Source organism: Vulpes lagopus, chromosome 18, assembly GCF_018345385.1.
Source record: "Vulpes lagopus strain Blue_001 chromosome 18, ASM1834538v1, whole genome shotgun sequence".
Taxonomy (NCBI): Eukaryota; Metazoa; Chordata; class Mammalia; order Carnivora; family Canidae; genus Vulpes; species Vulpes lagopus.
Window position 1 is genome coordinate 14457822 of NC_054841.1, and position 24063 is coordinate 14481884.

The 24063-nt window shown below is 52.1% G+C and overlaps 2 protein-coding genes across 7 annotated transcripts in view; one reads left to right on the forward strand and one right to left on the reverse strand.

Annotated features, from left to right (window-relative positions):
* NCOA5 (nuclear receptor coactivator 5) overlaps nucleotides 1-7746 on the forward strand; it is a 29852-nt gene extending 22106 nt beyond the window's left edge. For 2 of the 3 annotated variants that reach the window (XM_041733002.1, XM_041733003.1), the window contains 5 exons: nucleotides 855-991; nucleotides 1543-1669; nucleotides 3483-3682; nucleotides 4997-5317; nucleotides 5779-7746. In XM_041733002.1, the coding sequence (XP_041588936.1) occupies nucleotides 855-991; nucleotides 1543-1669; nucleotides 3483-3682; nucleotides 4997-5317; nucleotides 5779-6368 (1375 nt within the window). In that variant the 3' untranslated portion in view covers nucleotides 6369-7746. Of the gene's footprint in view, nucleotides 1-854; nucleotides 992-1542; nucleotides 1670-3482; nucleotides 3683-4996; nucleotides 5341-5778 lie in introns of all 3 variants that reach the window. The other variant, XM_041733004.1, reaches the window with a different exon arrangement.
* A 763-nt stretch (nucleotides 7747-8509) lies between these two features.
* Nucleotides 8510-24063, reverse strand: part of SLC12A5 (solute carrier family 12 member 5) — a 36321-nt gene continuing 20767 nt past the window's right edge. For all 4 annotated transcript variants that reach the window (XM_041732991.1, XM_041732992.1, XM_041732993.1 and 1 more), the window contains 18 exons: nucleotides 23859-24029; nucleotides 23457-23555; nucleotides 23256-23313; nucleotides 21202-21376; nucleotides 20483-20601; nucleotides 20064-20162; nucleotides 19667-19786; nucleotides 19292-19396; nucleotides 17995-18163; nucleotides 15887-16082; nucleotides 14828-14997; nucleotides 14330-14461; nucleotides 13329-13436; nucleotides 12047-12169; nucleotides 11753-11952; nucleotides 11420-11434; nucleotides 11056-11189; nucleotides 8510-10876 (listed from right to left, as the gene is read on the reverse strand). In XM_041732991.1, the coding sequence (XP_041588925.1) occupies nucleotides 10785-10876; nucleotides 11056-11189; nucleotides 11420-11434; nucleotides 11753-11952; nucleotides 12047-12169; nucleotides 13329-13436; nucleotides 14330-14461; nucleotides 14828-14997; nucleotides 15887-16082; nucleotides 17995-18163; nucleotides 19292-19396; nucleotides 19667-19786; nucleotides 20064-20162; nucleotides 20483-20601; nucleotides 21202-21376; nucleotides 23256-23313; nucleotides 23457-23555; nucleotides 23859-24029 (2285 nt within the window). In that variant the 3' untranslated portion in view covers nucleotides 8510-10784. The remainder of the gene's footprint in view (nucleotides 10877-11055; nucleotides 11190-11419; nucleotides 11435-11752; nucleotides 11953-12046; nucleotides 12170-13328; nucleotides 13437-14329; nucleotides 14462-14827; nucleotides 14998-15886; nucleotides 16083-17994; nucleotides 18164-19291; nucleotides 19397-19666; nucleotides 19787-20063; nucleotides 20163-20482; nucleotides 20602-21201; nucleotides 21377-23255; nucleotides 23314-23456; nucleotides 23556-23858; nucleotides 24030-24063) is intronic.

Consider the following 24063-nt stretch of genomic DNA (forward strand, 5'->3'; position numbering starts at 1 on the left):
AGAACAGTTGGTGGGAGATTCCTCAAAAAATCAAATAGAGCAGAATTACTCTGACCCATCAATTCCACTCCTAGGTATATATCCAAAAGAGGGACTCAAACAATTACTTGTATGTAAATGTGCATAGCAGCACTCTTCACAGTAGCTGAAGGTGGACAAAACCTGAATGTCCACCAAGAGATGAATTGATATATCCATACAGTGGAATACTGTAAAATGGAAGGTAATTCTGACACATGCTACAATAAGGATGATCTTGAAAACATAATGCTAAATGAAATAATCCAGACAAAAGAACAAATGTAGGAGTCCACTGACATGAAATATCTAGAGAAAGCAAATTCATAGACAGACAATAGATTAGCAGTTACAGGGATGGGAAGCGAAGAGTTACTGCTTAATGGGTATAGAGTTTCTGTTCTGAGTGTTCTGCTCAGAGTGATGAGAACTTTGTGTTTCTTTGAAATACTATTTATACATGTATTTTAAACCATAGTTTTTAAAAAACACTTTTAGGTTTTTAGGCTAGAGGGATGGAGAAACATCAAAATTAATATCCATAGTTATTGTCAGTTACTTTGCATTTACTTTAATCCAGGGACTATTCTGAGAGCTTTTTGTACATTCCCCCCCCCCCCCCGCCCCAGTCATTCATTTTGCAATGACTGTTAACACAGTCACAGCCACAGAGCTGATAAGTGGTGAATTTCAGACACAGACCTTGTTTGTCTAATCTATATGCCCTGCCTTACTGTGTCACTTCCTCACAGGGGACTGGGTGTTGAAGAATTCTGTATCTGAGTTTTACAGTATAGGTGAGTTTTAACTTTGTGAGCATTTCTTCCACTTTTCAGGAGAGAAAGCTCTTATGACCGATACCTGCGAATGGATGACTATTGCAGGAGGAAGGACGATGCTTACTTTGACCGCTACAGAGATAGCTTTGATGGACGGGGCCCTCCAGGCCCAGAAAGTCAATCTCGTGCAAAAGGTAAAGTAGCAGTTTATTTCTGTTACTGGTAGAACACTTGACAAATGAAACAGGAAATGAATAACCAACTGGAAAGGGACTAATGACTTGGTGGAGCATTCCACGAAAAAGAAATACAAATAGCCTGCTATAGTGTGTAGGGATCATTCAGCTTAAAAGTAAATAATCAAAATGCAAAGTATTTTTAGAAAGTCCTGAAGAATAATTTAGAGAGAATGTGTATGTTATGATCTTGGCCTACAAGTAGTTCAGGATTTACAATAAGGCCTATAACTTATTTATTTATTTTTTTAAATAATGCTGTTTTGGGGTGTTTTTTTTTTAAGATTTTATTTATTTATTCATACAAGACACAGAGAGGCAGACACATAGGCAGAGGGAGAAGCAGACTCCCTGTGGGGAGCCCGATGGGGGATTCAGTTCCAGCACCCTGGGATCATGACCTGAGCCAAAGGCAGATGCTCAACCACTGACCCACCCAGGTGCCCTGTAACTTATTTGTATAGAAAGGGACAGTCCATATTTCAGTTTTCCTTGTTGGTTTCTTACAGAGCGTTTGAAACGTGAGGAACGACGTAGAGAAGAACTTTATCGTCAATATTTTGAGGAAATCCAGAGACGTTTTGATGCTGAGAGGCCTGTTGATTGTTCTGTGATTGTGGTCAACAAGCAGACTAAGTAAGAATCCTTTGGCTATTTCTCCTGCGTAAGGAGAAAGGTTAGAAGAGAAAACTTCCTTTGGCAGTTGTACCCACTGAATTTGGGCTGTGTATTCTAGCATTGCTCTCCTGTGTTCACCCAGAGTTATGTCATTTATAGCTTAACAGAAAACCCATTGCAAACTGGCTCTGGCCCCAAAGCGAAATTTTAGCTTGCTTGACTGGGAGCTTCAGATATGGCCACATCCAGGGTCTCAAACCATGTCATCAAGACTTGGTCTCTGTGTCACCATTCTCGGACAAGCTTTCTACCTTAAAAGGCAGAAGGGCACTGATCCTAGACATTTATCTTAGCAGAAGCTTCTCTTTCCCAGTGCTTCTACCTAAAGGCCTGGAACTGTTTCTCACTGGACTGACCTAGCTCACTCTCCCATCCTTGAACCAGCAGTGCTGGGATGCCTTGATTGGCCAGGGCTAGGTCATGTACCCATTCCTAGAGCTAAAGGTGCAGTTGGGCCTATAGAATCATGTGGACAGGGTAGGAGAAGGGTGCTTTCCCAAAGGAATATTGAAGAGAGAATATATGTTGGTCATGCAAAGCAATAGATGCCCCCTTGATGGAAAAACCTGAATCCCCAGTGCTTTGGGAAGCACATGTCTCTGCATTTGTCAGCCAAGCCTTCTTTGTGTAGTGCCATGATCTTGCAGAACTGTTAGGAGACCCTTCTAGCCAGTCCAGAGTTTACAGTACCTCTCTGCACACCTCTTTTTCACATTATTTCCTAAAGAGACTGAGCGGAGAGGCAGAAGGAAGCATAGCAACTTGCGGCTTGGCACTAGCTATCTTTCCTTTCCCCAGGTGGTTAGTAAATAACTTCATGTGTTTTCTAGCAGTTTGGGGTTAAAGAGCTAATTTCAAGGCAGAGACTAGGGAAATAGGTGTTGGGACACCAAGCGGCAGGAAGAACCTCCAGGCTCTGGGCTGCCTTGTCAGAGATAGATACCGCTTTAACTGTAGATGGCTTTTTTTTGTCCTCGACACATGATAATAGCTGTCATTTTCTGAGCACCTACTCTTCTACCCCTTTGCTGGTGCTTTACTTAAATTATTTTTAATCTTTACACTCCTCCCGTCACATATATATTCATTCAGCTCATTTCCCATATGTATGACGAATCTAGGTACTAGGGCTGTGATGGTAAGCATGCACAGGGCCCCTTCCTGTTGTGGAGCTTACACCCTCGTCAGGCAGATGACAAAAATGGATGTATTGGTGATGAGCCCTCAGAGAAGTACATCAAGGATCTAATTTAGATTGGAGAGAAGGTCAAGGGAATGACAGGAACTGAGCCATATTGTTCTGGTTTTATTGGTAAAGAAACAGTTTCATAAGAGGTTAAAGGATTTGCTTAATCTTCACAAGTAAACAATAAGGCTGGGATCCATACTTCTCTTTCTAGCATTAAAGCCCATGTCTTTTTCCATTATATTCAGCCACCCCAAAGACAGATACATGTTACAAGTCTTAGGCAGGAGGATGGTGTTTAAGGAAGGACCACTGGACTACAGGACCAAGAGAAGGACCTGGGTACTAAGTACTGTGCTTTTGGCAACTTGTGTGTGACCATTCTTAGCTAGTCATAACCACTCTGGACTAGTGTAAAAGAAAGAATTGGTCTAGATTCTTGGATCCTGAAGTGGACGCTAGGGAGACACTGGATATGCTAAGATTTGAACTCGTGATAGGAGCACACTCCTGGCTGAGGTGCAGCAGTGTACAGATTGGGAGCTGGTCAGGGAGTGCTCACCTGGATCCTGTTTGTTTCTGCAGAGATTATGCTGAATCTGTGGGGCGAAAGGTACGAGACCTAGGCATGGTAGTGGACTTGATCTTCCTCAACACAGAGGTGTCACTGTCACAAGCCTTGGAGGATGTTAGCAGGGGTGGGTCTCCTTTTGCTATTGTCATCACCCAGCAACACCAGATTCACCGCTCCTGCACAGTCAACATCATGTTTGGAACCCCACAAGGTACGGAGGCCCAAGTATATCAGAATTCCAGAGGTAGTCACTAGTCCATTAATTCTTTCATACCTTACTCAGAAGCAGCAGGTTTTGGGCATATAACTTGTAGGTCACTCAGATATGGTAGGGCCCTTTTAGAAGCATACTGGAGAAGCCTGCATGGTCATTTCTTGAGTCTGATATTCTTTCAGTGGAGACAGTTCTGGGCCTACTGTATAGAACACCTTATATTTAGCCCATAGGTATAGACAGTAGGATACTGGCAAATGTTTAACAACTAGTTCTGGGGAGGGATCAGGAAGCAATGTGGTTTACAGCATTTGCTAATCTCTGTGGTGTAAATGCTCCCACTTTGTCCTGTTTCAAGCCACCAACGTGAAGTCACTTGAGAAGAGATGCGCACCCTGGCGCACACTGCACTGAGCGCAAGAGAATCCTTGATTTCACCAGACTTCGTGATAAGGGACAGAGAATACAACAGGCGATGAGGATACTGTGTACAAGTGTATTAGAGGAGTTGAAGGGGCAGAAGGGCAAGGAGGAGGCCCAGGAAGCCCTTGAAGCCCTTCCCTGAAGTCGCTTTTAGTAGTAGTAGTAGTAGTCCCAACTCAGAATGTTGGGACTCGGCCAACTGATGCCCTGGTCATTGCTCCTCCAGGGCAGACTTTTACCTTTTCCCACCACACTCGGAACCTCTTTACCTGATGGGTTGCGCCCATAACCATAAAATACGTAAGGCTCTCCACTAGGTCATTTGGTCATTTGTCTCTCGAGTAGTTCTCAAGATGTGTGAGGACATTTATGTAAAGTTCTGAGGCTTCTTACCACCCTGTAAGTAATGTTGCCCCCAGCTGAGGAGAGGAGGTTATTTAGGGTCACATTTGATCTTAATCCATGACCTTTGAACTGATGAATTCAAAAACAGTAGGCTGGCTCTGTGCTGAGCATCTCAGTGGAGAGCAGGCTTTACAGAAGGCCTTTTTTGGCACCCTGCGGCCTGCCTCCCCTGGTTATTCCCTATGTGGTCTTTTTGAATCTCTGGGAGATGGTCGTGTTTCTTTGATTTTTGCTACAAGTCTGTGATCTAGGAATTCCCCCAAAGAACCAGCTCTGTGAAAGGTGTGTGTTCCCCACCAAAGAAATCTATTCACTTATCTTCCCAGCCTTCATCTCCTTCCTCTCTGCTCCCTATCCCACAGCTTTTTGTCACCAAAATGGTTTTCTTGCTGGTTTGAGGTCAGGAAAGGCCCGGTAGAATCCAGCAGGTAGGCACTCAGGTGTGTCAGGGGATAAAATAAGTCCTGTCATTCTCTCCTGCAGAGCATCGCAACATGCCACAGGCAGATGCCATGGTGCTAGTGGCCAGAAATTATGAGCGCTACAAGAATGAGTGTCGAGAGAAGGAACGTGAGGAGATTGCCAGACAGGCAGCCAAGATGGCTGATGAGGCCATCCTGCAGGAAAGGGAGCGTGGGGGCCCCGATGAAGGAGTGCGTGGGGGGCACCCTCCAGCCATCCAAAGCCTCATCAACCTACTAGCAGACAACAGGTACCTCACTGCTGAGGAGACTGACAAGATCATCAACTACCTGCGAGAGCGGAAGGAGCGCCTTATGAGGAGCAGCACCGACTCTCTGCCTGGTGAGCTACGTGGCAGGGCCGAGGTGAAGTTCTGACTCTGCATTTCTCTAACCCCCAGGCTCTGTTGGGAGGGTGGCAGGCCCAGGCTCTTTGGGGTGGGTAAGGGGAATGAGCTCATGCCCTGGGTTCTCCCATGGGCTGTCCTTGCTGATATAATGGTAACTTAAGATCTGGGAACTGAATTTCATTCTCTGTAGTTAATGTGGTGTTGGGTGGGCTAGGATTGCTGGCCACCTGGTCACCGAGATGGATGCCCTTTTTTTCCTTAAGTAGTCCTCTGAGGCAATTAAGCTGTTTTCTGGAGACAGCACATACCATGAAGTAGCCCCTTTGGGAAGTTGATGTTATAGTCTGTGTATCATGTGATTGATGTGATCAGTAATTGTTGTTCTTCCCTGGCTGCTAAGCCTCCTTCCCACGGAGGGTATTTCAACCCGATACCTCCTCCTTCTGTCTTTTAGGCCCGATTTCCCGCCAACCACTCGGGGCGACCTCGGGTGCCTCGCTGAAGACACAGCCAAGCTCCCAACCGCTCCAGAGCGGCCAAGTGCTCCCCTCTGCTACACCCACTCCAGCTGCACCCCCCACCTCCCAGCAAGAGCTTCAGGCCAAAATCCTCAGCCTCTTCAATAGTGGCACGGTTGTGGCCAATAGCAGCTCTGCATCCCCCTCAGTCGTTGCCGGAAACACCCAGAACCAGAATTTTTCCACAGCAGTGAACAGCCAGCCTCAGCAAAGATCACAGGCCTCTGGCAATCAGCCTCCAAACATTTTGGGACAGGCGGGATCTGCTCGGAACATGGGCCCCAGGCCTGGGGCTCCTTCCCAAGGGCTCTTTGGCCAGCCTTCCAGTCGCCTGGCACCTGCCAGCAACATGGCTAGCCAGAGGTCTGTGTCTTCCACAGGTATCAACTTTGACAATCCAAGTGTACAGAAGGCTCTGGACACCCTGATCCAGAGTGGCCCTGCTCTCTCCCACCTGGTTAACCAAACCACAGCACAGGTGGGGCGGCCCCAGGCCCCGTTGGGATCTTACCAGAGGCATTACTGAGGCTAATCTCTCAACTACCCCCAGTCCCCTCATCCCCTGGCCTCCCACCTACTTCGTTCAAATAGTTATTTGGAGGATGTTCTCTGCGCCTCTCCAGGTCTACATCGAATGTTTCTACCACCTGCTCTCTTCTGCCTGAGGCTGTGTTGCTTATTCCTTCCAGAGTCAGAGTTTATACTGCATTTGGGGGTGTATCTTTTTTTGTTGTTTTTGTTTTTTGTTTTGTAGAAAATAAATATCTCTGGGGTCACTTGGGCAGTATAGGTGTCTCAGTTTATATGTCATGGGTTACTCTGGTCTCCGTCTGCTGGATATGGAGGTTGGGGGACAGGAGGAAGCCAAGCACGGTCGGATGAGTTTAGAATGGCATTTCATGCCAATTGCCACCACCTTTGTTCATTTTGAATCTACCAAGGTTTTCTAGCTTCGCACAGGCCGACTGGAGCTCAAGCTCCTGTTCTGTAACTCCTGCCTGGGGTTGCAGAGGGCTTGGTCTGGGCTTGGTCTTGGCTTGGCCAGCAGTGTTGTCGTTGTTGTTCCTCATCCCATGTTTATGGGGCCTGCTTGAGGATTCATAAATGAACTGTTCTGGAGTTGTTGAGAAGTGTCCATGGCAGCCATAGAAGGAAGCACTTTTCTGCATCATCCAGGGTGGTTGGTTTAGGGTTTTCTCTTTTTTTTTTTTTTTTCCTCTCCATTTCATTGGAGTTTCTCCAGTGGACTGAACAGCTCCAGTCTCCAGCAGTTCAATAGGAACTGTGAATCTGGACCCTGACCACTCACCCCCTTAACATTTCTGTCAGCCTCTTCCTCTCCAGTGCTAGTTTTCATGGAGGCTCTGAAAAGGCAGCTGGAGACTCTGGCAGGGAACACCCCCCTCCCCTTTTTTTTTTCCAAGTGATTGAGCTTTTGGCTCAGAAATCAGGCTCTTATTTTCATCTGGACTCTTGTTCTGTTTTCTGAGCAGCAGGAGGTAGGGACCATTTTGATGTCAGACTTTTGGTAGCTGGACATGTCCTTGTTACAGGTGGCTGTTCATAACTTTTGAGCCAGAGTGAAATTATTAGAGGGAGGACTTCTGGCTGCTGCTCTAAATGGAGCCAAAGGAAGCTGCCCTCTCCCTAGGGATGGCGCTCATTAGAGCCCTGTGGATCACAGTCTCAAGGGGCCCCTGGCAGGGACGAGGAAGAGCAGTGACTTCAGCTGAGTCCGGGCCAGTGGCTGAGCAAACAATGATTTCAAAAATTCAAGGTCCCCAGGTGGCAGCGTTTTACGTTCTGACCTGTTTGTGTTATAGAGTGTTTTTTTTTTTCTCTTTGGAATCTGTGTTGTTAATAAGATGAGATGATTACTTTTTAATTAAAATGAAAAAGTAAAATCTGTGTTGTCTTTTTGGGGTGTGAATACTGCAGGGGCATTCCCTCTCAAGGTCAGAAGGTGAGGGTCCCTGATGGAGCACAGACTGGTTTCCATCTACCCCCTTTGTCATCCTCTTGTGGTCAGGCCTGAAGACCTCCTAACCCTAGGCTCTCCTCATGCATACCACCTACTTAGAAGCTTCCGTAACAGTCAAGAACTAAGCCTCCTGGCTAATTTTGATGCTGTGTTAAACATCCTTGTTTATGGTAGACTTCTAGTGTGGCAGCAGGCTCGTCCTCTTACTCTAAGAGAGGAAAACAGGATCCCAAGGAGGCCATTTCTGGCCCCTGGCGTGAGGCACTCTCCTATTTTGATTTCATCTCAGTTGCCACCTTCTGTTCTCCCCGTTATGTGAGGAGTTGAGAGAACCATAGAGTCCCAGAAGCTGTGAGTGCCTGCAAGAGCATTTAAGCCAGCCCCACCAGGAAACCTCGGGGCTGGGGAGTGAAGGGACTGCACTAGGCCTCCGGTGGGCTAGGGATCGTGCCAAGCCTGACCTGCTGAGTGCTTGCTCTAGGAGGATGATGGCAGTGCTCTCCAGGACAGGGCTCCATGGCAGTCTGAACTCGCAGCAGGCAACCAGCCCCTTTCTGTCAGTGAAGGTCAGGGTGTGATGTGATGTGATGAGCAAACTAGGCTCCTGAAGAGCTACCTCGAGTACCCCTCTTCCCACCTACTCCTCTTTCCCCCTTAAGTGTCCAAACAACACACCTCAGGCTGTAAAGGGTATAATAAAATTATTTTTATTGCATTTTGTGCAGACGGGAGTCTAAAAAATACAGTAAAAGCTGTAAAGCATTAAATGGGAGCATTCAACAATGAAGGAAAGAACCAACGCGCTCCTTTCCGTATTGGCACGAAGAACACAAGATCAGTACTGAGGCAGAATGCGGAATACTGAAACACACTGAAAATTAAAGGCAGGCCTAATAATAGTAATAAATAATCTTGATTTGGTTTGCAACCTCTCCTATATACAAGGGTTTTCAACTTCATTGCATTGCCCTGCACATAGATCGTCTAAAACAAAAGCAACACTAGTTATCACTACAAGGCTATTGAAATATTGCACTCAGAATAAAAGTCACTTGAATGGACATGAAACATCTAGCTACAATGGTTATAAAGATAATTTGATGAGTGACTTGTGATAACATTCATAACAAATATTGCACATGTAGCACAGAAAACTTGGGTTTTGTGGTGGGATGTTTGTCTTCATCAACGGAAACTTTGCTCTTGCCAACCAGACATTCCGGGCCCAGACAGCGTAACTTTGGTTCCCTAACAGGTGTTGATACAGCCCCATCCCCCTTCTGCTCAGCGCACTGCTTCGCTGGGAAGGCTGGACCCAGCTGTGGTTCTGGGAGGGCAGTCTTCAGGAAGATGCCGGGAGGGGAGGGGGGCGGCCTGGTGTCCTAATACAACTTTCTAAAAAGTCTATCTGGCCCCCTCATCAAATCTCAGAGGGCCTTGGCCTAACGGGGAGATATCCAGACCTACCTCCAGCCACACCTGACCCAGTCTATTGATGGCAACAGCTCCAGCTCTTGGGCTCAAAGGGAAGGAGGTGGTGAGGTCAGGAGTACCCAGTAGCCCCAGTTCTGGGAGGCGGGCAGGATGTCTAACTAGGTGCAAATGTCAGGGCCCTGGGGCTGGAGGTACTGAACCCAGTCCCAGAGGGCGCTGGAACGAGCATGCAGGGCCTGCCCCCTTAGTATCGTGCCCTGGGGGAAGGGAACCCGCCCAATGCGCCTTCCCTGGGGATAGAGGGCGCCTCTGATGGGGCTGCTTGGAGCAAAAGCGCCAAGGACTGGAGTTGGAGAAGCCAAAGGCCTTGGGTCCTAGTTGGAGGAGGGCAGAGAGGCGCTAAGAACAAAGCACGTGGCGACTCCAGCCCTCCGTCAGGCCCAGGCGCCTGGGAGACGCAGCTGGAGGCCGCTGCTGGGCGGCGAGGCCCGGCCCCGCGGCGCGGAGAAGGCGACGGGGTCCCCGCGCCCCGAGCTGCCAGCTGCCGGATGGGGACAGAAGAGGGAACATCAGGGGCGGCGCTGGGGCCTCCCCGGTGGGTCTGGCCCCTAAACCCAAATCGCCGCCCCCCTCCTCCCTCGCCTGTCCCAGGGACGCAACTCCGGGGAGGGGACGCCCTCCAGCTCCCCGGATTCAGTCTTTGGCGAGGAGCCACGGGGTCGGGGGAGCAGGCGACGAGCGGACGCGGAGAGGCGCCTGCTCCCCCGCGAAGGCACGGGGCGGGGCTTCCTCGGCCGGCGCCCCCCCCGAGCCCCGCCCCTGTCCCGAGGCCGCGCCCCCGCCGCGGGGAGGCGGGCCCAGGACGAGCCCGACGCCGGTCTCACCCCCTCTCGGAAAGGAAGTCGCGGGCGGGGGGGAAGCCAGGGGCGCGGGGAGGGCGAGGCGGCGAGAGCGGGGCGGGCGCCAAGGGGCCAGGACCACGGCTCCCGCCTGGGCCGAAAGCACTTCTGCCCCCAAGCTCGCGGGCGTCCGGGAAAGCCCAGCTCCCGGCCGCCGCCTCCCCGGGCGCCCCCAGCCGGAGAGCTCGACGGCGGCGAGCAGAGAAGTCCGTTGCGCTTCTAGTCACAGAAATATGGGGACGTTAAAAATACACGCGATGTCTCCTGTACACTATGTATAGGCGCGGCCCCGCCGGGGGAAGGCCGCTCGGGCCGAGGCTGCCCCGCCGCGCGCCCGCGGGGCCGCCCACGAGGACCGGGCTCCCCGGCCTTATTGCAGCGTCTCCGCCCGCGGGGCGAGGCTGGGCCCGCGGAGCAGCGGCCAAAGGGGCGCTCGGGCTCCGGCCTCCGCGCGGGGCGGTCCTCTCCGAGTCAGCCCCGAGCGGCGCGGCCTCCGGGCTTCAGGCAGCGGGGAAAGGGGCCGGGGCGCGGGCACGGGTCTCTATGTAAACGGTGACAGCGGCAGGGGGCGCGGCAGGGCTCCGGGGCCGCCGGCGGGCGCGCTCGGGCCCGGGGCAGGTCCCGGCTCTCAGGAGTAGATGGTGATGACCTCGCGGCCGCCGCCGCGGACCAGCATCACCCGGTCCAGGTGCTCGGTGAGCACCTCGAGGAACTCCATGTCTGCGCGCGCGTCAAGGAGAACGCCTGGCCCGCCCCCGGCCGGAGGTCGCGGTGCCCCCCCCCCGCGGGGCCCGCGGTAACGGAGGCGGGGACGGGCTCGGCTCCTCCACCCCAGGGCTGGGACCGCGGCCCCCGACGCCCGCCTCGCTCCCGCACCCCGCACCCTAGCGCCAGGATACAGTTTTCGTCACCGTTGCGGTTGCGCGGAGGTCCGGGCATGTTGAGCAAGACCAGTTTGGCGTCCCGGGATTTCTTCACGATGACCTCGTTCAGCCGCACGGCCGTGTGCATGCGCCGCACGTTGGACTGGTTCCTGCGGGAGGCGGGGCGGGGAGGGCGCGTGAGCTGGGCCGCGGAGAGCGGGACCCAGCGCCCCCCCCCCCCCCCGGCCCAGGGCCTGGGCGCCCGGCACCTGCTCAACCCCACACCTCTCCGGAGACCCCAGAGGCCAGGGGCACGAACTGAGGCTCGTGGCTGAGTGAGGAGCGCAGGGACCCCGGCCAACCCAGAGAGCGAATAAAAAAAAAATCCTGAAGCACTTACAAATTCTCCCACTCCCTTCAGGAAACACAAGAGAAGCAAAGAGAGGAAGAACGAGAGGGGTCAGCGGAGGAAGGAGAGACTGAGGACTTGCCCCCCACGCAGGTGCATGCTGGTCCCGCTCTCCCGGCCACACGCCCTCCTCTTTTTCACTGCCTACACCTGGGAGTGCCGACCCTCGGCCACCAGCCCAACCCCCAGGTTGTCAGATGGGGAAACCCAGACAAGGTCTGGGCTCAGTCTTCCGCGGGGACCTCCGCTGCTCGTTCGCTCTGCCATGGGGAGCAGGGACCCTGTAGGCCCACCCCACCCGAGGCCCAGCCTCCAGGCCCCTACGGCTTCATGCTGAAGAAGTCCTTGATGCCCTCGGAGGAGACCGGACTGGGGCCCTTATTCTTCTCTGCCACCGACTTGTCCTTGGTCCAGGTGAGATGCACCTTCTCGGGATCTCCCTCGCCCTCCCCCTCAGGCTCCTCCCCCGGGGACGGAGAGCTGCTGGGGCAGCTGGGAGCGCTCTGGTCGTGGATCAGCTGCACCTGAGAGATGAAGGAAAGGGCAGCACGTGACTCCTATTTAGAGACCAAAGCTTCTGCTCCCACTGGCTGGGGCCAAACCACCCCAGCTGCACACCTCCTCCTCTGGCTTCTCCTCGCTGTCACCAGCTGTCTCTTCTGGGACGTTGAGGCGGAGCCGAGTGTTGGCTGGATTCTTTCTCCGGATTGAGCCACGAGACTCATCTGTGATACTCTGGATCTAGGGAGTGACACAGGTTAGCACCAGCTCTGCTCTCACTCACCACCCATTCCCTGCCAGGAGCTACCGTGGGAGCTGATGTTCAGCCACAGAGGCACGCTTTCGGGAACTGTACCAGTTGTTCAAATGTCGCAGTGCTTGCATACCAAATAGCTACTGGCCCACTGACCTGGCCGCTCCAACTCATCTGCAGAACCCCTGACCTCCCCACCATCCAGTAACCAAAGGGTTAACAGTTGGCCCAGCAAGGCTCTATCTTAGCATATGGTCCAGTACCAGTTGTGATTGGTCAGGGCACTTGCCATTTCTTACTTTTTTTTTTTTTTTTTTTTACTATCACCCCTGGACAACATCCTCGGAGTATTCATCTTTCCCAGCTCAAAAACGTACCCATCAGTCCTTTCCCTGAGAACCCAGTAACCACAATCTGAGAAATATATTATTCACACCTGGGAGGCCCCCTCAACTATGGTCTGTCACCCTCACCTGTAGGATCTGCTACCCATTCCACAGGCACCCTGTCACCTGCCCCCAAAGTCTTCAGTCCCAGAGTACCGTGGCTCATTTCCCCCAAGGACTCTGTTCCCTGAGGTGGGGCTTTCGTCCCAACTCCAAGGGACTAGTGGTCCCACGTTACTCACACCTGGGCAATCTTACACCCATACCCCATGGGAGGCTCATCGTCATTATCCCTGAGAACCCATCAACCACATCCTAGGAAGTGTGCCCCCAACTCCCACCATTAGCCACATCCCTAAATATCCATCTCTTACCCACTCTCACAGGGTCTGTCACATGATCCCTTGTCCCCCACACTCGCAGCCCACGTCCCTGAGGAATCATCATCCATACATATTTAGCTTCCACTGTTCTCCGTTGGGCCCCAGAAACCACGTTCAGAGGGGGAAATCTGTCACCCATGCCAAAGCCCTCTGCATCCTGGCTGGCAGGCTTGGTAGGTGCAGCTGAGTGTGCCCCTGCTGCTAGGAAGCCCGGTGCTGGGAGGGGGGGGGGTTGAGGGGAAGAAGGGTGATGAGTAATGCTCTAGGGTGAAGACCGTGCCAGTGACCAGGAGCATGAGCCCTGGGCCATCTCTACTGTGCAGACCCAGAGCTGGCAGGAGCTTGAGGCTCTCAGAGCCCAGCCGGGGCAACCTTACCTCCCGCTCTCGCTCATTCTTGGTTAAATGCATCTGTTTGAGGATCTGGGAACGCTGCTCCATCACCAGCGTCTTCTCGTAGGTGTAAGCCGAGATGTCGCTCTCATGCTGTGGGCGGGCAGGAATGGGGGCAAAGGAGGAAAGCAGTGAGTTCAGGTGCAAGGCCAAGGGAAGGGAGGCAGACCCCCTTCCTTCTGCCAAGCTGGGGCTTCTCTGTCTAATGACCTAGGTTAACCAATAGCTGTGGGAGTCAAGGATGAAGCACAGGGCAATGCTCCTTGAAGGCAATGCAGCTCATTCCCTGCTCAGCCCAACTCAGGACCAAGAGTATGAATGGGTGAATTAGTGAATGAGTAGATTAATTAATTACCTGGCTGAATGGAGAAGGGGAAGAAATTTTAAAGGAACACAGTGATGAATGAATACATATATGGATGAATGGGTGGTTGAGTGAATGAATACATTAATGAATACACAGAGGGATGGGAGGATGGATAAATAAACTGCAGGAAAAGATGGACAAGGGGCTCTGTAGTGTAATTGTGAGGGGCGTGGACTCTGAAGCCAACCAGCTGGGGTTGAAATCCTGGTTCTGTCACTTAGTTGTACTGTTGGGTAAATTACTTAACATTTCTGTGCCTTCCTAATCTATAAAATGAAAATGTTGATAGTTGTATCTATTTCACTGGTTGCTGTGAGAATTACTATATGTAAAAAAAAATATATATATATATATATATTTACAGTGCATGAGACAGTGCTTCACATACAATGACATGGCTATTCTTATAAAAGAGGAGGGAGGGAGGGATGGATGGATGGACGGACAGACAGACTGACTCTTGGGTGACTATATGAGAGTCTGAGAGGTGGAGAAGGTGGGGAAGGGATCCACCATCATCAGCTGATGGATCTGGGAGTTGCCTTATTTGGTGTGGGGCCAAGAGGAAAGAGGACCAGGGAGGACTCCGAAGGCTCAGGGATGGCTCCTGGGCACTCACCATCTCCACCACCTCGACCTCTGCGGTGATACGTAAGTGGTACAGAAAGGTGGTCAGGTCCTTCTTCATCTGGATGCTATTGTCGTCCATCTGGGCCACCGTGAAGATACGCATCTTGCACTTCCGCCAGACCTGGAGGGGAGAAGGGGACCCAGAAAGGTCCAGCCCAGATGGAGTGAGGAGATCCAGAGTCAGAACCTCGAGAGGCCCCGTCCCTCGCCCTTCTCACCCACCTTCCCACACATACACACAGACCCGAAATCCTCTATCTCAGCGGCCTCTCCCTACAAAAACTCCCCTGCTTAGGTAAGGGTCCCCCATTAAAGTATCCCTTGCTTGGGCGGAGCATTGCTCTCCTTTACAATGCAAGCACACCTGCAAGAGGAGACCAAATCAGTTCCTAACATCTCAGTTTAAGGGAGGTGATCAGCCTGCTTTCCCAGGAGCTCTTGGGGAGGCCGGCCCTGGCCAGAGCCGGGGAGCCATGAGCGCCCTCACCTTGTGGTGCCGCAGCAGGAAGGGTAACAGCATGAGCATGCCTCCATCGTGCACGATCCACCAGACGTCAATGCTGCCCTCGGAGAAGCGCTCGGGATTCCCAGGGAACATGGAAACGTTTTTGGTGACCAGCAGGGCCAGGTGACCAGCTGTGGTTTCCCGGACCAGCTCTGGGGAAGGCCAGGGAGAGGGCCAGATGGGAAAGCAGTGATCCTGGTCCCCTCCCGCACCAAGCAGCAGTCACAGAGGCTCCTGGCTCCCAGCGTCTCACCCCACCCTGCCTTGGCCTTGGCCTGAGTCATCAGAAAACCAGCATCCATGTAGGTTTCATCACTTAATCTTGTTTGGATTTGGGAAAGCCTCTCAACCTTGCTGGGCCTCAGTTTTGCCATCTGTTAAGTGGCAATAACACCACCTGCCCTTCCTATTAGGAACTCTTCTGTGCGCAGCCTCATTTATCCTCCCAACTGCCTTCTAACTATGACCCAACTATAAAGGACACAGAAGAGCCTGGAGTCAGCAGGGCAGCCTCTAGTTTAACCAGCTGCGTGACCTAGAGCAGGATCCTCAATCTCTCTGTGCCTCTGTTTCACACCAGTAAAGTGGAGATAACAGGTAGTAGCCCTCACAGGACTGCTGAGGGGACGAGAGGCTTAGAGAAAGCCTCAACTTGTCTCACACACAGAACAGTCTACAAATGGTAGTTATATTATTACCAAGGAATCTGGTGCTCAGAGAGGGGAAGTCACTGGTGAACCAGCACACAGCTAGGAAGGGCCAGAGGCGAGGTTTAGACCCAGGCCTCTCTGACTTCGTGGCTGTAGCTGTTTCCACTGCCCTCCACTGACTCCCTCCCAGGGCCCACCAAGCTCTGCAGGGTCCCAGACTACCCTGAGTTCACATCTGAGTCCCCAGCACCCAGCACAGCCTCTGTGGCATGGGGCCAGCTCTGAGCACCGACACCTGCATATTCCACACTTGTCATGTCTAGGAAATAGCCCCAGGGCCCAAGAAGGAGAAGCCACAGCCCGCCACTGCCCCCAGCCCACTCAGTGTTACCAATGAAGTTCCTCCACGTCTGATGATCTTCCTTCTGCCGCCAGTTGCGGGGCCAGCCGACGAGCACGGTGTTGTGCTGCAGCCCCCCAAGGCCCCCAGACTGAATCAGATGTGACACACCATCACGCAGGTTGGAGGAAATCACCACCTGGCAGAAGCCTTTCACCTTCTCTGCCTCCATCAGGCGCCGGATGGACTAGGGGGCGGGGAGGGGGTGGCAGCATGTCAGATGAGGCTGAGCCTCAGGCCTCCCTGGCACTGCACAGCCCCTCCCCCTCGGGCCTCCCTTCCTCCTGTCTCTCCCCTCCATCACCCCCATCTCTCTGAAGCTCAGCTCCGATCAGGTCAGCCTCTGGCGCCAGAATCGTGCATGGCTCCCCATCACCCATGGCCCCCATTCCTTGTTGGTCCATCAAAGCTCTGCACGACCTTACCCAACACTTCTCCGCACCCTGCCAGCACTGCCAGCCCTCCACCACCTTCCAGACCTCTCCCTCCCACTGTATATTCCACCCTACCTGGCTCAACCCAAATGTTAGCTTCTCAGAAACCACCCCCCACCCAGACCAGAATGGAACCGGGCTCCTCTGCGTGCCCAGACAATTTGCTTTTAACAACTCTTAAAAGTCAGCATTAATGATAAGCATTTTAAATGTACATTGCACCTGGATTATGAGGTTAGTGTTTTTGGTGCTCTCGTTTTATAGATGAAGATATTGAGGCTTAAAAGAATGAAGACTTGCTTGCAGCCACACGCTAATGGGTGTCCCCATTCCACTCCAGAGCCCTGACTCCATCCCCCATACCCTGAACTACTACCCTGATGCCAGAGGGCTTCGGCTCCTACCTCTGCCACCTCCTGGCTGTGGGACCTTGGGCAAATCACCTAACTTCTACAAGCCTCAGTTTTCCCATCTGTCAAATGGGGGTCGTGACGGCTACCTCATTTAGAAACAGGCAGGATTACAAGACATGATGTAAGGTAGAATGTTGCCTGACAGACTGTAAACACTCAACACATTCTATTGCTCTGATGATGTGACCTCCAGTGAAGCCCCTATCAACAGCAGACGGCCTTGAGAGCCTTCTGGGTGTGTTCCAGCTTCCCACTAGCCTGTGAGCGCCTTGAGGGCTGGGATTCAGTCTCATACATCCCCCATCTCCCCATGCCTAGTACACAGCACATTCTCAGCCACTGCATGTTGAGGGAAGCTGCCCAGTGGAGGCCTCCAGCTCTGGGCCCTGACAGATTGGTGTGAACGGCCCAGTGAGGCAGAAACAGCAACTGTCACAAGCCATTAGGGGTGCCCCGCCCCATCTCTCCCTGCCTCCCTCTGGCCCCCTTTCCTTCCTCCACAACTAGCCATAGCCCCAAGGGGAGAGAGGCAGGGATCAAAGACAGAACCCACTTCCTCCGCCACCCACCAGGTTCCAGACACCTGCGACTGCCCCATAATGCAGAGGGGCCTGCCCCTGCCCACCCTGGCTCTGGACACTGCTCTGAGAGCATGGGCCCGTGGATGGGGACAGGAGCAGGTGACCCAGAGCCAGGGTCCCAGGCATAAATCTCAGCTGTGATTCCAGCCAGCTTTGTGACTTTCGGCAAGCTGCTTTCCTTCTCTGGGCCTGTTTCTTCCTGTACTAAGTGTACACAGTGCCAACTCCATGTAGTGTAGGGATCGCAAGAATCAGGGATGTAGAAGCACTTGAAAGATTCCTATTTTGGCAGGGAGAAGTCTGGAGCAGGAGTCAAGTAGTCCTAACCTGGGTCTCTGTTTTCTGTCCTTAGACAAATGCCCTGACTTATCTAAGCCTCAGTTTCTTTATCCATAAAATGGGCCTGTTTAGGGGCACCTGGGTGGCTCAGTGGTTGAGCATCTGCCTTTGACTCAGGTTGTGATCCCAGGGTCCTGGGATCGAGTCCCGCACCGAGCTTCCCACAGGGAGCCTGCTTCTCCCTTTGCCTGTGTCTCTGCCTCTCTGTGTGTGTGTGTGTGTGTGTGTGTCTCATTAATAAATAAATAAATAAAACCTTTAAAAAAGAGAGAGAGAGAAACCTGTCTTCCTGAGTGCCCTGCCCTTCCCCTCCCACCAGGACCTCGGCTCACCTCCTCTGCCCGCTGGGCCTGGGGATGGTTGTCGAGAAAGGTGCCCTCAAGGACGGAACCCACAATGGTCAGGCCCTTCCCTGCCTTGAGCTGGGAGGTCAGTGAGAGCAGCTGTGGGTGTACCACATTCTGGTCTTGGTCCACACGCACCAGCACCAGTAGCTGTGGCCTGCAGAGGATGCAAGGCCGTGTGAGCCATTCAACACCCACCCAACCTCCACCCACCACCCACCACACACCCACACACGGTACCCCGGTGAGTTTACTAGCCATCTGTCCTCTATAGCCCCACCCACCTATACCCCCATCACTCACCCATCCACCTAAACATCCATCCATCCATTTCCTTGAACATTAACCCATCCAACCAGACACGCACATCCACCCACCCACCTTCTCATCTCCCCATCCACCTCACTTTATCCATCCATCCATTCACCCACCCATCCATTTTATCCACCAGTCACCCACTTGTATCCATATTAATTTACCTATACATGCATTATTCACCTAATTATCTAACATCCACCTGCCACTGTCCATTTACAAATTCATCTATTCAGTTCAAGAGCATTCTCTAAGCACCCTGGGCTAGACCCTGTGTCAAGAATTTAAGAATTCACAGACAGATCACACAAAGCCCTGGTCTCTGGTAGCCCCAGGTTAGCAGACATCAGCAAGCGCCAGCTAACTATGTGCTCGGCATGGTTCAGAGTTCAGGCCTTACTCTCAGCAAAGTGACCTGAGGGAGATGAGTGAGGGCCAAGCTCGCAGAGCCCTCAGCTAGAAAACACCCTGGGTTGAGAGGAGGGAAGTAAAGATTCTGCTTCCAATACAGCCTTCTATGAGACCCTCTCTGGCCCCTGATTTTCACACAAATAAAGTAGAGGGATTATTATTAGTCTAGAGATTTCTAGGAGTCTCTTTAACTCTCAAAGTGAATGAGGCCACCTCTCCCAGAACAAATGCTACATGGCATTACATTCATCTGTCTCTGTGTGTGCCTTCTCCATGGAACCATTAGCTCACTAGGTCCCACAGACTGGAAGGGCGCCTGGCACACACCATGCATTCATACATTTTTTAAACACATGGTGGAATGAATGGAAGGCTGAAACAATGGTAGCTCAGCCCGGCCCCAGGTGCTGCAGGTAAGAAAGGTCAGACTCGGCTGGGGCTGAGAAGGAAACCACTGTGGTGGGAATGGTACTGATTATACAAAGCAGATGAGGAGGATCAGACCCTGCTCCCTTCCTGTCCTTCCCCTGGGCCCTACCATGAGTGCCTGGCCACCTACCTCCAGTTCTTTGTATGTGGGGGTCCTTCCTCCAGGCGTAAGAGGGCATAGCGTGCAGCACTGAGGGACAGGCCTCGGATCCCATCGCCCCACTCCTTCTCTGCCCTAGGGGCCCGAAGGGGATCAACCAGGAAAGAAAGCCAAGGGCATCAGTAAGAACCACACACACTGAAGCAGCTCCCTCAAGGCAGAAGATGTGCAGCCATCCTGCCACCTCCTTTTCTCAAAGCTTCACCCCTCCTTCAGCTCCTCCCTTTTGTCTCCCAATCCCACCCATCGCTCCTTCCCCTTCCCCATTTCCTTTATCCCCACCCCTTCTCACCCATCCCCATCCCCCACCCCCCACCCCCCCTACCCCCCGCTTCCTATGCTTACCCTCGGTACTCGATGTACTTGTAGATGAGCCCAGCGATGAGCATGGCCACCAGGGCATAATACCAGGAGCAGATAAACATGAGGGCCAGGCAGAGGCTCATGCCCAGGAACGAGAGTGTCCTGGATGATGGGGGGAAGACCCAGCTTCTGAGCCCTGGCAGAAATGTCCCTGGTGCCGGGGCTCAGACAGCTGGAGTTAGATGGGGTAGGGAAGGAGACCCTCTCCAGAACCCTTCTCATGCTAGTTGGGCTACAAAAGCTGGAGACATGGAGGAATGTCAAATCCCTATTTGAGTTTTGGATCCTTAGACCTAGGGGATGGGCTGCGGTGAGGTGGGGGTTGGGGTGGAGATGAGAAGGTGGTTCTGTCAGGCAGGGAAGGGGACAGGGCACCTACCAGTGGTAATATCGAAAGCGTGGCCTCCAGTTGGGTGTCCTCAGCAGTGTCTGGACTGCGCAAGCCAGGTTCACAAACATGTAGCACATCAGGAAGAACCTAGAACACAGAAAAGACCCAGAAGAGACAGAGATGCAAAGGGAGGCAGAAAGAGAAAGAGAAACATAAGAGAAGAAAGGGCAGGAAAGAATGAGAATTTGAGGAGGTGATCAAATCACATTCTCGTGCTTCAGAAGGGATTCAAAGGCCAAATCCCCTTACAACACACCTTGATCCAAGTGGGAATGAATCTCCATATAACGAAAGACAGACAGTTAAAACAATTGGGTGGGCTATCCAGGGTCACAACCAGAGGATCCAGGTAGAGAGACACGCCCCCTCCCTCAGAGCTATTGGGAGGGAAAGAGGCCAGCACGCACATAGAAAGGATGGGGGCGACCTCGTCAAGGGATGCGATGAGGATGCCAATCTCACAGATGCAGGCAGTCAGGAGCAAGGCCCATGTTGGTTCTCCATTTGCTTTGCCGTGGCCAAAGACCTAGAGAGAAAGCAACCATCACAGAGGTCTGAGATCTTAGAGATGTCTCATCTCTCCTCCAATATTGGAAATCAGTGCAACAGAGGCAGAAATCCCCTAATCAGTGAGGAAATGGGGAGCGGATGCTGTATTCCTCATCCTTCAAGGGGTACGCAAGGGGATGCCAGGCTTTGGCTCTGTCTCTCTCACTCTGGCATTGGTACCTCAGTGCAATGAAGTTTGAATGATCACTTAAGGAGAAAAGAACCACCTGTGGGACAGATAGAGAGGAGCACCGGGAGCCAGCAAGTGGCCATGACCGTGCTCCATAAATCTTTTTTGTTTTAAGCACCATGGAGAGAGCTTGCCCTTTGGCTGCCTCCCTATCTGATCACTCAGCCAAAGGAGGGCCATTTGTTTCTCCCCTCAGAGCAGACAACTCTGCCCCAAGAGTGGCACTGCCATGAGCCAAATCCAAAATAAGGCACACCCATTCTTCTCAGTGGCAGTAAGAGCGGAAGGGCCTCAGGGGGCATAGGCTCACTGGGTGGCCTCTCTGGGCAATGGCTTGGCTGGCTGGTGTAGTGGATGGGCTGTTCTCACACTCCACCTCCCACTGACCTGCAGGAAGGGCACGATGCCATCCCGGGAGATGGCCTGCAGCAGGCGTGGGGCCCCCGTGAGGCTCTGCAGCCCGGCCCCACAGGTGGAGAAGAAGGATCCAATGACAATGACCCAGGGGGATGGCCAGGCCAGTGTGCCCACCACCAGGTTGCCATTCACAGCTTCTCCAAACCTGGAATGAAGCAGCGAGGGGATAGGAGATGCTGGATGAGCAATGCTGCCTCAATTTCCAGGCCATGTCTCCCACACCAACCTCAGGACCAGCTGTATGCCCACTCCAGAGCTAGGCTCCAAAGGAGCAAGGGGAGGAGACAGGGCTTGTAAGGCCCTGGGGATTTTCTGACTGTGTGGTCTTGGGCAATTCGTTTGCTCTCTCTTTGCCTCAGCTTCCTCAGCTGTAAAGCAGAACCATTATAAACCTATCTCATATGATTGGTGACAAGATAAAAGGAGATAGCACAGGTAAAATGCTCAGCAGCATGCCTGGAACAAGATGCCAAAAGTGATTAGAGCAAATGGTCAATTATGGGGGCACCTGGGTGGCTCAGTCGGTTAAGTGTCTGCCTTCAGCTCAGGTCATGAACCCAGGGTCCTTGAACTGAGCCCCACATCAGGCTCCCTGCTCAGCAGGGAGTCTGCTTCTCCCTCTCCCTCTGCCTGCTGCTCCTTCTGCTTGTGCTCTCTCTCTCTCTCTCTTTCTCTCTCTCTCAAATAAATAAATAAAATCTTTAAAAATAAAAAATTATCAATTGTGTAAAACTATGTTAATCTGGTAAAATCTCTTAGCTTATTAGAACATGTCTCCATCTGAAAAATGGGGTTCTGGTCTCATCATATGGTCATGGTTATGCAGTGTGAGAATCAAAGTAAAGCATTTTCTAACAATGACACTATCTTAAATTGAAAGATGCTGCCTCTGTAGGCAGAGAGAGCCTGTCACTGGAGTGTATAACCAGAGGTTTGCTCAAATGGGCCATTGCTAAAGGACTACAGATGAAGGGTTTTACTGGATGACCTGCTGAATCTTTTGGAATCCTGTGGGAGGTCTACGATCAAATGAAATAAGTGGAGATTAAGTTGCCCTAAAAGTGAATAAGTGCAATATGTGCAAATTGTCCATTTGGCCAAGTCACTCCTTTACTTAAAACCTGTCAGAGTTTCCCCCATCTTCTATAAAATAAAGCTCTAATGTCCTGGTACCAAAAACCAGGCTTCCAGAATTGGTTCCAGCTTCATTCCCCTTACAGAAGCCACGATGGCACCATGGAAACTGACTTCTGTGACAAGACCTCCTACTTCACCCGGCTAGTGGTACATGCCCACATCCTTCAAAAGCGTATGTTCCAGAAGCTCTGAATTGCTTATAGCTACAGGCACCCACATGCACATGCACACACACACACACACACACACACACACACACAGCTATTTCTCTCCTCCACCTTTGTTCATGCTGTTCCCACTGCCTAGAGTGCCCTTCCCACTCCTAGTCACCTAAGTAATCTCTACTCAACATTTGAAGTGAGAAGGATAAATGAGAAAATGTGTAGAAGGCACTTCCAGCATCACCTCCTCCTCCCCAGCCCCCTGCACACTGAATTGCAGTCTCCTTGTACTACCAGAGCCCCTGTACGTTATTTTATCCCACTTCTGCTGCTCCACATTCCAAATCTGTTGTTGACTATGGTTACCAGCCCTGAAAGAGCTCCTCCAGGACAAGAAGCATGTGTCATTTATGTTTATTCCCCCCAGAACTCTGGACAGTGACCAATAAACAGACATCTAGGAAATGTTAAATGGGTTAATAGATTTTAAAGAAAAAAAAAGGGAAGTAGCATTATCTGAGAGAGAGAGAGAATCCAAACTTCTTGAGCTGGAGTGACAGGAGAAAGATAAAATATAAGAAAGTGGGTTTGCAAGCAGTCCCCTGTGACCTCCCTCCCACAATTCCCCTTGCACAGGCTCAGCACTCCCTGCTGGGTCTGTTTCCCAGAACTTGCCCCCTTATACCCACCACCCAGAACAGGATCAGCTCTGATTCCCTTACTTACTTGTCCCGCAGGACGACCCCCTCAATGCAGGCCCCAAACAGAACAACGGAGCTGATATCTGTAGCAGAGGATGAAGGAGAATCCCCAAGGTGACGTTCCCCTTTCTCCTCCCAAACCAGCTGGGCGGGAGGCAGAGGCTTCAGATGCCCTCCCTCCAGGCCTCCCCACCCAGTATGGTTTCAGCCCAGCAGTGCAGGATACAGACAGCAGAGGTGGTGGCAATGGCCAGGATGGTGCCAGTGGGAATTGACTTCTGGGCATCCCGTAGGTCCCCAGAGCGGTTAGAACCAGCCATGATCCCTGTAAACAGAGGAGCAGCTAGGACAGTGTCCACAGGAGACCAGACAGAATAAGAAGAAAGGACAGCAGCCTCGGAGTCAGGAAGCCTGGGATCTAGTCCTGGCATACCACCTGGTGTGAGAACTTGGGCACATTACTTGGCTTCCCCAGGCCTTAATTCCCTCATCTGTGCAATAGGAACTGGACTGTTAGCTCTTGTCTATGTGATGAGATTGTAGGACTAAGAAATTCCCCCACATCATCATTGACTCTCTCTACCCATCACTCCCAGGCTGAGTCCTCCCTCTCTGAGCTCCCCTTCACCTGTGACTGAGGGGAAGTAGATGCCAACCAGCAGGGTGAAGTAGGAGGTCATATCGCTGAAGACATAAGGATGGTCCATGTCGATAGGGGTGCCCTCCGCCAGGCCCACCGAGGGCATCCCACGCCTCTCCACAATCACCCCTTTGGTTAGGTAGGAGCTCCAAAGATTCTCTGTGGGGGGAGACAAGATGTTCATGAGGAAGAC